The sequence below is a fragment of the Phascolarctos cinereus genome, unplaced genomic scaffold (genome assembly GCF_003287225.1).
Source record: "Phascolarctos cinereus isolate Bilbo 61053 unplaced genomic scaffold, phaCin_HiC Scaffold_5;HRSCAF=322, whole genome shotgun sequence".
NCBI classification, from domain to species: Eukaryota; Metazoa; Chordata; class Mammalia; order Diprotodontia; family Phascolarctidae; genus Phascolarctos; species Phascolarctos cinereus.
The window spans coordinates 367,622,937-367,636,169 of record NW_027555958.1 but is presented as its reverse complement, the minus strand read 5'-3'; the positions used below and the strand labels follow the sequence as shown (position 1 = coordinate 367,636,169).

The 13,233-nt window shown below is 38.3% G+C and overlaps 1 protein-coding gene across 5 annotated transcripts in view; it reads left to right on the top strand.

Moving 5' to 3' along the window:
* The window catches only part of RPS6KC1 (ribosomal protein S6 kinase C1), a 203,717-nt gene extending 195,693 nt beyond the window's left edge, over positions 1-8,024 (top strand). For all 5 annotated transcript variants that reach the window (XM_021007820.2, XM_021007814.2, XM_021007817.2 and 2 more), the window contains one exon: positions 7,021-8,024. In XM_021007820.2, the coding sequence (XP_020863479.1) occupies positions 7,021-7,131 (111 nt within the window). In that variant the 3' untranslated portion in view covers positions 7,132-8,024. The remainder of the gene's footprint in view (positions 1-7,020) is intronic.
* The last annotated feature ends 5,209 nt before the right edge of the window (positions 8,025-13,233 follow it).

Genomic DNA, 13,233 nt, shown 5'->3' with positions numbered 1-13,233 from the left:
GTTTGGTGGCAGTGAGAATAGTTAGGTCAGCATGTGTTAATAAGGGTTTACTGTGTGCCAGGCGCTCTACTAAGCTTTGGGAATACAAATAAAAGGAAAAAGGAAGACAGTTCCTGCCTTCAAGGAAGGAGGGAAGAAAAGAAGGGAAGGAAATTTATATGGTGCCTGCTATGTACCAGGCACTGTGCTAAGTGCTTTTAATAAATAATCTCACTTGACCAAAGAGCTTATATACTAATTGGAGAAGATAACATATAAAGGGAGATGACAAATGAGAGGATGAGTGGAGGGGGGTACTCAGATGGGGCCATGGAAGACACGTCTGGAGAGTCAGGAATAGAGCTCGGAGAAGAGTGAAGGAATGAGTATGAGACTGACCTGGGCATTTCCTCAAAATGGAGGTCCTGAGAGTAGCTCCCCAGCATGAAGTCATGGATGCAAGGGCATAGGGATCTTCCAAGGTAAGAAGGTTGCTGGAGCTTGGAAAAGTCTGGGGAATTGCGAGCAAAGACAGGAGAGAGAAGCGAGAAGAAAATAGAGGCGAGAGAGATTGTGGAGATAGAATTTATAGAACTTGGCAAATGATTTGATTTAAGGAGTGGAGGAGAGAGAAGATAACCCCATGTTTTCAAACATGTAAGACTGTTGAATGGTGGTACCACTGAGAGAAATGGTGAAGTTGGGTTAAGGAGCAGGTTTAGGAGAAGAAAGAATAAACTTGATTTTGGACATACAAGATTTTGAGGTGCTGGTGTGATATCTAGATTTAAATTCTGTTCTCTAGTCAGTTGGAAATGTGGATCTGGAGCAAAGAAGAGTGTTCAAGGCTGAAGGTATAGCTTTTGGAGTCATTTGAACAGAGGTTGTAACTGAAGCCACAAATGAGTGATTATGAAGGGATAGAGTATAGAAAGAGAAGAGGAGGAGGATAAAGACCAAATTTTGAAGAACACATACTGAAAACAGGTCAAGAAGCAGATAAGAAGTCAGTGAAAGAGAAAGTAAATAATTAGAAAAGGTGAAAAGAACTGGAAAGGTGTATCTTTGATGTCAAGAAAGAGTTATCCAGAAGGGAAGGAATAATCAACAGTTTCAAATGCTACAGTAAGGTTACACAAGATGAAGACCAAAAGAAAGCTTTTGTATTTGGAGGTTAGTAGAATGTGGGTGACCTTTGAGAGAATCATTTTAATGGCATGGTGAGACTAAAGTTGATTTGCAAGGGATTGAGTAAGATTGGAGAAAGTGGAACCATTTGTTGTAGAGAGCTTTTTTCAAGTTTAATGGAGAGAGATGAGGTAGCAGCAAACTAGGGTAGAAGAGTCAAAAGAAGATTGTTTTTGATAGGTTGGGGGATATCTGAGCACATTTGTAGGCAGGTAGGGAGCAGCAAGTAGAAAGACAAATACAGAAAGATGCCTGAGAGAAAGAGAATGATTGCTATAATAAGATCCTGTAAGAAGACGGCAAGAAGAGCTGGGATCATACACACAGTAGAGAGATTAGCCTTTATGAAGAATAAAAATAGAAAAAGAGGAGAGAAAATAGTTTATATTCCCAGTGGTTTGTATTGGAAATATTTAGGATTAAAGGAAGGGAGTTGAGGAAGCTCCCTTTAAGTAGCCTCAATTTACTAGGAGGAGATAGAAGGCTAAATCATCTGTTGTCTAGTAAATATAGGGTATAGTGTTCTAGTTGGGGCTTTGAGGAAAGAAAAGTTTGAAAAGTTACTTTGGGAGAGACATAGAGAGGCTATAATAAAGCCATAGTGAAACTCTCTCATAACTGTCTAGTGAGTAAACCAATTATTTTGTAACTTTATCCATTGACCTTATTATCTTAGAAGTCATAATGGAGAAATGGTAAGATTCCTCTAGGGAAGCTGTGTGATACAATGAAAAGAATGCTGGCTTTGGGTGAGAAGGACTGGCTTTTTTTTGTCTCTTTCCCATACTACCTTCATGGCCTAGGACAAGTCATTTATTCTCTTGGGCCTCAGTTTCTCCATCTGTAAAATGAAGGGATTGGACTAGATGACTCCTAGAGGTGCCTTCTCATTCTAAATCTGTGATCTTATGATTACTCAAGCACATTGGGAGCAGAATACTGGGAGAGAGGTGAGATATTCTTAGCTAGTGTCTAGTAAAACATTAAATTTTCACATTAGGGTGTTGGACATTTTAATTTCAGGGAGAGAGTTGATAGTATAGAACACCTGTTGAGATATAATCAACTCATATCTACCATCACCCTAGGAATATTGTTTTAAAAATTTATTTTTATTTTCAGTTCCAAATTCTTTTCCTCACTCCTTCCCCAATCATCGAGAAGGCAAGAAATATTATCCCCAATAATCATATGAAGTCATACTAAATATATTTCCATCCTGTGAATATATATCGAAAGATTTTGTGATTTCTTCCAGTGTTACTTAACAATCTTGGAGCATATCAACCTGAAATATTGTGTATATGTCTTTTTACTTTTCCTATGTTGCACATAATTCTGTAATATAACAACCTGATTATTATTAATTTGTTATAAATAATACCAATCTCTGAGTGGATTAATAAAAATGTACATGCTTTATGCTAGGTACTATGCCAAGCACTAGGAATACAAATAAAAAAAATGATACAGCTCTGCCCCTCCGCCCCCAACCCTCAAGGAGCTTATATTCTAAAGAGGAAGATAATGCATAAAGGAAGATGGTAGTCATATAAGGGAATTTTGGTCTGGGGAATCACAGGGAATTGATCTGTAACATAGACAGTTGACATTTCCTTACCAGAAGCAATGGTACTCCTGACTTGATTACTGTTTCCAAAGCAGGAGTTGGAAAGCAATAGTGGTGGGGGGAGGGTGGTAGGTTACAAGTATAGTGGCAAGACAAATTGGCCTATATGGATGGCTGTATAGGAAGTGAAATATATTGTACGAGATTGGTTAGAATAAGTGAATTACACTCTTATTTGCTCCCCAGTCAAGACATCTTAGCCCTAGGGCTGGAATTCCAAAACCGAATAGATCAATTTCCTCAGTGACTAGGAGTGTCTGGTCTAGACTGGAGGTCTGATCTAGAAGGTATGGTCTAGGAGGGCAACAGCAAGGCAGATGGTAAAATTACCTAGGTAGATAGCTGGATGGGATGTAAATGATAGTCTGGTCAGATGTCTGCTACACATAGTGGACAAGAGTGAGTTTGTACTCATTCACCGATCATGACAGCCCCAGGCAGAAGTTCTAAAATGAAGTAAATTGCCTCAGGGACTTAGGGGTTATAATTTACTTTTTAAAAAAAACTCCTAAAATCCATTTATTTATTTATTTATTTTTATTTGTTTTTTATTTTATTATTTTTTTTTACATTGAATTGTATTTTTATCAAACATTTCCCCAATTACATTTTAATCTGGTTAGGACTCACTGGGGAATTTATATATATATATATACATATATATATATACATATATATATACATATATATATACATATATATATACATATATATGTGTATATATATGTATATATATGTATATATATACATAGATGTATATATACATACATACACACATATATGTGTATATATATATATATATATATAAATGTATTTATTTTAAGTTTTCAATATTTACTTCCATAAGATTTTGAGTTCCAAATTTTGCCTCATCTCACCCCTCCCCCCACCCCAAGATGGTATGCATTCTGAATATCCCTTCCCCTAATTTGTCCTCTCTTCTGTCTCTTCCCACCTTCTCTTATCCCCTTCCCCTTCTATTTTCCTGTAGGGCAGGATAGACTTCTGTACCCCATTTCCTGTATTTCTTATTTCCCAGTAGCATGTGAAAACTTTTTTTGAACATATGTTTTTAAAACTTTAGGTTTCAAATCTTCTCCCTTCCTCCCTCCCCACCCACCCTCATTGAAAAGGCAAGCAACTCAATATAGGTTATACATGTGCAGTTATGCAAAACACTTCCATAGTAGACATGTTGTAAAAAACTAACTCTATTTCCCTTAATCCTATCCTGCCCTCCCATTTATTCTATTCTTTCTTTTGACCCTGTCCCTCCTCAGAAGTATTTGCTTCTGATTTCCCTTTCCCAATCTGCCCTCCTCTCTGTCATCCCCCTGCTCTCTTGTCCCCTTCTCCCCCTATTTTCCCTTAGGGTAAGACAGATTTCCTTACCCAATTGAATGTGTATGTTATTCCCTCCTGAAGCCAAATCCTATGAGAATAAGATTCCCTCATTCCCTCTCACCTTCCCCCATTTCTCCTGCACTGTAAGAGCATTTTCTTTCCTGTTTTTTTGTGAGATAATTTACCCCATTCTACCTCTCCCTTTCTTCTTCTCCGAATATAATCCTCTCTCATCCCTTAATTTTATTCTCCAGATATGACCCCTTAATCTTCAACTCACCCTGTGCCCTCTATCTATCTATCTATCTATCTATCTATCTATCTATCTATCTATCTATCTATCTATCCATCTATCTATCCATACATATAATTTTTTTCCCTCCAACTACCCTAATACTGACAAAGGTCTCATGAGTTATAAATATCATCTTTCCATGCAGGAATGTAAACAGTTCAACCTTAATAAGTCTCTTATGATTTCTCTCTCCTGTTTACCTCTTCATGTTCCACTTGAGTCTTGTATTTGAAAGTCAAATTTTCTATTCAGCTCTGGTCTTTTCATCAAGAATGCTTGAAAGTCCTCTATTTCACTGAATGACCATTTTTTCCCCTGAAGGATTATACTCAGTTTTGCTGGGTAGGTGATTCTTGGTTGTAATCCTATCTCCTTTGCCCTTCTGAATACTATATTCTATGCCCTGCGGTCCTTTAATGTAGAAGCTGCTAAATCTTGTGTTATCCTGATTGTGTTTCCACAGTACTTGAATTGTTTCTTTCTGGCAGCTTGTAATATTTTCTCCTTGACCTGGGAACTCTGGAATTTGGCTACAATATTCCTAGGAGTTTTCCTTTGGGGATCTCTTTCAGGAGGAGATCTGTGGATTCTTTCAATTTCTTTTTTGCCCTCTGGTTCTACTAATTCAGGGCAGTTTTCCTTGATAATTTCTTGAAAGATGATGTCTAGGCTCTTTTTTTGATCATGGCTTTCAGATAGTCCAATAATTTTTAAATTCTCTCTCCTGGATCTATTTTCCAGGTCAGTTGTTTTTCCAATGAGATATTTCACATTGTCTTCTATTTTTTCATTCTTTTGGATTTGTTTTACAGTGTCTTGATTTCTCATAAAGTCACTAGCTTCCAATTGCTCTATTCTAATTTTTAAGGAAGTATTTTCTTCAGTAATCTTTTGGACTTCCTTTTCCATTTGGCCAATTTTTCTTTTTAGGGCATTTTTCTCCTCATTGGCTTTTTGGATCTCTTTTGCCATTTGGGTAGGTTATTTTTTAAGGTGTTATTTTCTTCAGTATTTTTTTGGGTCTCCTTTAGCAAGCTGTTGACTTGTTTTTCATGATTTTTTGCATCACTCTCATTTCTCTTCCCAGTTTTTCCTCTACTTCCTTACTTGCTTCTCAAATCCCTTTTGAGCTCTTCCAAGGCCTTGGACAGATTCATATTTTTGTTAGAGGCTTTGGATGTAGGAGCTCTGACTTTGTTGTCTTCTTCTGGTTGTATATTTTGATCTTCTTTGTCACCAAAGTAAGATAATATAGTCTGACTCTTTTTGTGCCGCTTGCTCATGATCCCAGCCAATTACTTGAGTTTTAAACTCTTTGTTAAGGTAAGAGTCTGCTTCCAGTGTGGAGAATGTACTGTCCCAAGCTTCCGGGGTTTATATAGCTGTTTTCAGAGATACTTGTAGGGATCCATGAATTTTCAGCTCTTCCAAGGTGGTATGATAAGGGGCGAGGTGTTAACTCCTTTCCTGGCCTGTGCTGTGGTCTGTTAGTGACCACAAGCACTCCTTTCTGTCCTGGAACTGTGAGGAATGTTTCCTGTCCACGGCCACTACAAGTCTACCATGCCAGTGCTCCCCCTCACCCCAGGACCCCCATCTAGAACTGTGACCCAGGTCCAGGCACGGGCAAAGCAAGAGATTCCTGCCTTAGCACCAACAGAGAGATCCCTGCAATCCCCCTCTTATCAGCCATTCTATTCCCCCTAAGTCTGTGGGCTGGAAGCTCGGGAAGCAGCTGGCCACCCTAAGGCCACATTCTCGGGGAACTGGAGCTGAGACTCCGCCTTCCTCTCTCAGCACCACAGAAACAGACTTTTCCTACTGACCTTTGGCATTTGTGGATTGAAGAGTCTGGAAACTGCCACAGCTGCCTGCGATTCAGCCCTCTGAGGCCTGCTCCAGGTTCGTTGTGGCGTGCGCCCCCACTCCGTGCTGCGCACCGCTTCCAGCCCGGCGGGACATACCTTTCTGATCAATCATCCATGTTGTGTTGGGCTGGAAATTTGTTTCACTCTGTCTTTTTGTGGGTTATGCTGTTCAGAGCCATTTTGAGGGGCTTAGGGGAGAGCTCAAGCAAGTTGCTGCTTTCACTCTGCCCCCCATGATTTACTTTCAAAGAAGTAAAAAGCAATTTTCTTTCATTAGAAGAGATTCTGTCCAGTAGGTCAGCTATCCTCAGGAAGTGCTTTAACTATTTTTAGCCCCAGGGGAACCTTAGTGAAACAAATGGTACATTAGGGATCTGACAGCCTCTAGAATTTCCTAATGTATATAGGGAGTAACTGGTTTACCCAATAGAATTTATCTTAGTAACTAATTCTCAGAACAACCTTACCTTGTTTTACTAAATACAGTTGAGAGAAGCAGAGTGATACTATAGCAGGATAAACCCTAAACCCCTGCTTGGCAAGGAATGTTTTTTTAGGCTGGACTGCTCTTTTACAAGTAAATGTAGTCATTTGGTTCTTAATAAAGCATAGCTCTCCTGAGAGTAGGCTCAGTCACTCCTACCTTTCCTAAGCTGCTGCTGCTTTTTTTTTTTACAAGTTATATCTTTCTTATTAATTGAATCCTGCTTTTCCAGCTCTTGCAGTTCAACCCTGTAGAGCGTCTTGGTGCTGGAGTTGCTGGTGTTGAAGACATCAAGTCTCATCCATTTTTCACCCCTGTGGATTGGGCAGAACTAATGAGATGAAAGCAGTCCAGGGGTCATCTGAACAAGCTCTGGTCCTCTCAGTGACAAGTATCTCTGGCAAAGCTGACTTGCAGTAATTTGTAGAACACCAAATCACTTGGACAAAGACATTTAAAGGAAATGGGGGAAGAAAAAGGCCAAAAGAGAACAATTTAATCTGAATCACTGATTAAGTAAGCCATTGGTTGATTTATACAGCAAGGGGCTATTGTATGTAAACCATTAACCAAGGTGTGGTCTATATTAAATCTGTTTGTGCGTGTTTGTTCATGTGTGCACTTGTGACTGTGTATGTTGGGGAGAAATTATATACTCAACAGAAAAAGGAATGCCCTTAAAATGTACTTCTAATACATTATTGGAAGCATAGAACTTAGTGCCATGTGTAAGGAGAGCCTTGAAGTGTCAGTTAACAACATTTTCTTTCAGCTATAACTGGTGGAAATGATTAAACGACTTAATGTTATGTGCTGAATAAGATACTAGAAGTGCTTTATGCGTAATGTTATATACAAAGTTTAAAAAGCAAGAAAAAAAAGGAAATGTATATTCTCATGAACTCTTTGAGTGCTGCTTGAATGTATCTTGAATGTGGTTACATATTGTTTCACACCTTGGGAAGCCCATGTAAGGGAAAAAACAAGCAAACAACAGTCTATAATGCTCTCAACTTTGCTTTGTGCTTTGTCATTGACATTGGCCATTTGCAACTTACATTCGTTTACTCAATCTTCCTTCAACCATCTCCACCCACCACCAAAGCCACTATTAGTGATTTGTGTTAAAAGACATCATCAGGAAAAAGCTAATAGAGTAATTTATTTCCCCAAATTATGTCACCTTAATTAGGACCAAGAAATCATGCTAAATAAATATCTTGATAAAAATGTAAATCTTTTTTTTCCCTGGTAACAGTTATTTTCTTATGTTAAGGCTTCCTCCACCCATTTCTCCTTGGGAGAATGTTATCCTCAACTTAAAAAAAAATGATCCTCATCAATTTCTGCCAAAAGATTTTTTTTCCTGAAATCGATTAATATGTTATTCTAAATATAGGCTGCACCATCTTCCTCCTGCTCCACCCTCCAAAAAAATATGGCTTGCATAAAATTTGAGTGTAGCTTTCAGTTGCAGTCTTGTATACACTGACTAATATTTAATATATATTGAAGAGTAATAAAAGTGACAGAGATAAAGAGAGTAGGGATGACAAAAACAAATACCATACTACTGTTTGAATAGAAAAAAGTATGAAATGGACTTTTATGGTAAAGATTATTTATATAGTTATTTTGTATAATTATTTTTCAGTGTATACTGATTTTTTTTTCCTTTTCAAAGAGTACATACTTTAGTGGCAGCCTGTCTATAGTCTAACGTGATATATTTTTTTCTGCATATCCACCTTATATTTTATACAGAGGTGTCAAGTGGCCCATTGACATTGTGGCCTGTAACATTCCCCAGAGCTGCTGAACCAGGTTAAAATGTAAGTGGGAAATATTTAACAAAATAAATAAAAATAAAAAGGAGCAGAGATCATGTTAATATGTGGTTTTCTAAGTCAATATGCAGCCTGCAGGGATCTGGTTTAGTGGGTCAGTTGTAGTTTAGGTTTAGCGGACTCAGTTTCACCCTATTGCATCTTAGTTTATAGCTTGGTGAACTTAGGACCTGAGAAATCTAATCAAAGTTGAACTGAATAATGTTGCTATTTCATTACCAACAGACTTGCCCTGGTGATCTATTTGAAGAGTACAGGTACTAACATATCCCAAATATTTGTAATATAACTGTTATCTTTATATGTAGATATTATTGCTCCTCAGCAAACCAACCTGTTTTAATGTTGTGAGGATAAATGCAGTACAGTGGAGTTATTTTCTAAATCTTATACTTGCAGACTTTTAAGTTACAAACAGCTTTGTCCAAAGAACAAAGGACAGGCAGAACTTTCATCAGAAACTTTCGTGATATTCTGCATGCATGCTTTAAAATTGCTTGTATTTTTGAGTTCTGTTGACAGCCTCCCCCACCTCAAGTGCATCTGCACAGCTTCCATCTGCCAATGACCAGGTCCACTCACCAAATTGAAATGGAAAAGGAAAATGCTTTAGTGAAACAAAGGAAATCTGGAAGCATTTTTTTCTTTTTCAGTTATTCCACTACCCTTTTTTTCTCTCCTCCACCCCCCTCCTTCTTGTGACCTGAATGCCATCTGAGAGGTTGTAACAACACTGGAGGTTGGGGAGCAGGTCACCAAGATCATCCCCTCTAGCATATTGGCCAAGATGACATCACTCTCTGGAACTGGATTTCAACTCACCACCCCCTTGTCTCAAAACAGGAACTCCCACAGGTGAGCAACAGGAATGACTTCCTGTGTCAGACTGGTAGGAAATCTGCCTGTGCTCAGACCTGGGACTTGCAGAACTTCCTTCCAGAAGCGCCCTGATTGTGACTTTATGTTACCATGGTGAAACACCCTGCCGTACCACTTGATTTGTGTCTCCTGGGCTCAGATCATGGTAACATCAACTGATGAGTAATGTTGGTCTGTTAGGATTATTCCACTCTAACAATTTTTCGATATTATTTTGGTTATATGTATATGTATAAAAATACACAAGTGTATGTATGGTCCAGAAAAAGGCAGATGGGGATCAGACTAGGAAAAATGGTACACTAATCACCTGCTTTAATGTAGACATATATCTTTACATGCCTTTAACAAACCTGGTTGACCTGCTTTTCTATAATACTGAATCGTAGAATAACTTTTTTTGTGGGGGGGAGGGGAAGAGCATCCAATGCATTTTTGATTTATCCCTTTACAAATATTTATTCTAAGGGCTAATGCTATGGGTCTCGTGGAAGGAGAGAGGGAGGAATTAGATGCAGTCATCATAAAAGAAAACAGTGCCACTTGGTAGCGTATCTTTACACTAAAAGATTATATCTTACGTTTGTTACTGTATTTCTTAAACAACATATCGCTTAAATATATTAGTTTACTAGTTTCTCTACAAAAGAACTACTTCCAGAATTACTATCAGTAATAATCCTTTACTGTAATGAAGCTCATTTGACATGCTATTATGCCATTCATCTGAGGATCTAAAAGCGCCAACCAGAAAACAAACATTTTATCTAATTATTTCAAATATTGCATGAGAGTAGAGAGTGTTTAATGAATCAACTAGGTAGAATAACTGAAGTATTGAAAGTACACATTCCTATTTGATTCTTTGCATTCTTTTACCTACAACCTCACTTGGGTTTCATTCTCCCTGGGCTTTCTTATTTTTCCGTTCTTTGTTCATGAGAATGTGCACTATAAAATTATTTGTCATTTGGCTTAAGTTCTATTTGTTTCTATTCCTTGGGTACATCTTAGTTCACTGTGAACCAAAAAAATTCCTCTCTCTGTTATACCAGGAATTTTAGGGAAAGTGGTATAGACTTGTAGCAAGCACAATCTGAGAGATTTTTGCTTAGGAGCCATGGTAGACTCAATATAAGAAAGTCAAACAGTGACAAGCTGAGCACATGGGAAGGCTTTTCCATGTAGCCCCAAGTATCTCCGCCAGAGCCTCCCACAGGCATTATTGCATAACGTGTAGGGTGTTACTTTGACACATGTCTGATCTAACCCTCGGTATATCCACCTTCTTCCTATCAGCTGGGAGATTTCAGGTTCTTGCTTTACTTTTCAAAATACACTTCATGGAATCTAAGTTGGAAAAGACCTCTGAGGTTACCTGCTCCAACTCACGCCTGAACACAAGCCCTTCTTTAACCCATTGGGCAAATATCTTCCATCTTTTGTGTGAAGACCCCCAGTCAGGGGGAACCTCTAACTTTTCCCAAGTAGTAACTTCCATTTTAGAATAGCTTGGATGGTTAGGAGGTTTTTCTTTACATTAAGCTGAAGTCAGTCTTCACCTTCCACTTATTATCTCCTCTTGTGACAAACAGAATTCTTGCTTCAACTAAAAACTCACAGTATACAGTACTTTAACGTTTGTAAAATGCTTTGCATGCTTTATCTTATTTGATACTCACAACTCTTGTGAGGTGGGTGCTATCATCGTACCCATTTTACACATGAGAAAATGGAGGTTCGGAGAGGTTTAATGCTTTTGCCTAAGGTCACGTGGCTGAGGTAGAATTTGAACCTAGGTTCTCATTTGATGTTCTGATATTGTGCCCCTTCCTCACTACCCCCACCCCCAAGCTAAACATTCCCAATTCCTTAAACTTAGCTTTATAGGGAATGAGCTCAAGATCCTTCACCCTCCTGGTTGTCTCCTCCTCTTCCTCCCCCATGTTGTCTTGCTTATCATTGTCTTTTCTCATGTGTGATCCCCAGAGCTATATATAGTACTCTTGATGTGCCCTGATCCAGATACAGCACAGGACCATCACTTTTCTAGCTCAAGACACTTTGCCTGTCTTAATGCATCGTAATGTCTTAATTAATTAATGTCTTAATGGATTGCATACTATTGACTGATGATAAGCTTGTAATTGGCCAGAATTTACAGATGAACAGCTGTTCGTTCATCTATGCCTTCCCCATCTTGTACTTGTAAAGGTACAAATCAACATCTGAACCCACATGTAAGCTGTTACACTTGTCCCTAGTACATTTCATTTTCTTAGATTAGGCTTGGCCTTTTTATAGCCTGTTGAGCTTTTGGGGAGATCTTGATGGTTATTCAACATATTAGTCCTTTTTCGGTTCCATGGTGCCCTTGCTGTTTAGTCCTTCCAAGATGGCTAGAGTGGCTCAGTAGTCACCTCAGCCAGTTTTTTCAGTAATCTGAGTGTGGTGTAATTTGTGCCTGGTGATTTGAATTTCTCAAGATTGTCTAGGTTCTCTATTAGTGTCTTCCCCTTTAGCTTGGTTTTCAACTCTCCACTAGCCATTTTCATTCTGGCCTTTCTAGTCCAGTGAGCATTCTCCTTGGCAGAGAAATTAAAGCAAAATAAGATTTGAATGGTTCTGCTTTCTGTCCTTTTTCTGTTATCTTCATCTTATTCACCCTGAGCAGCAGTCCTATTCTTTCTTTGATCATCCTCTTTTTTGCAACATAGATTTTAAAAATGTCTTTATGTCCTTAGCTTTCCCTACTAGGCTTAATTCATTCTGACCTTTAGCACTCTTGACACTGTTCTTATAGAATATAACCATATATTCATCCTATGTTACCTGCCCTTATTTTCATCATTTTAAAATGAATTGGCTAATGAGTTTTTTGTGCATGCATATTAGTTTCTTTATATATGATACACCTTTTTCTTACTCAATGGAATTTTTTTCTACTTATCTTCTTTAATTTTTGAGAACTTCCCATCCTGCCTGAGCTGAATTTGCCTGTAGAATTTTAAGGGTACCGGATCTTGCCTATTTATCTCAGAATCTGCTGAAGTCTGTGTTCCCCAAATCTAGAGTGCATTTGAATATTCTAAAGCCTAGCTTCCTTTACAAATTCAAAGATGTAGTGTTGACTTTCTCCAAAGGTCCCTATCATTTTCCAGTTCTGAGGGGAAAGGCCATATTAATGACAGTCTTATATTGTCAATTTGTTATTAAGTTATGGCTTTTCCCACTCGTCCCAGTTCATAGAATCCTAGGATTTTAGAGTTAAAGAGCCTTTAGGGGCCATTTAATCTAATTTATATAGAAGAATCCCACCCCAGTGACCATCTAGCCTTTGCATGAAGATCTACAGTGATATAGGCAGTTTTTTCTGGTATTAAAACTGATTTGCAACCTCTACCCATCACTACCATACTGGACTTGTTGATAGGTGCTGAGTTCACTAAAGAACTTGGTTTCTAGAAATAGCTTTTCTCCCTTCCCTTCCACCTTTGTGTTGTTGCCTGACATCTTCACCCATGTCTGGAGACTGCATAATTTTGTTGTTATTCTGACTTAAGGAGAGCTGATAGAATGGAATAATACAGGGTTTAAGTCTGTTCATCTCTAGCTTTGAATATGGGAGCTGAAGGTTAGAACTAAAGTTCATTGAGATGAAAATAGGTTTAGAGAACCTACCTACACTTACTGATTTTCTACTTCAAAGTCCTTTAACC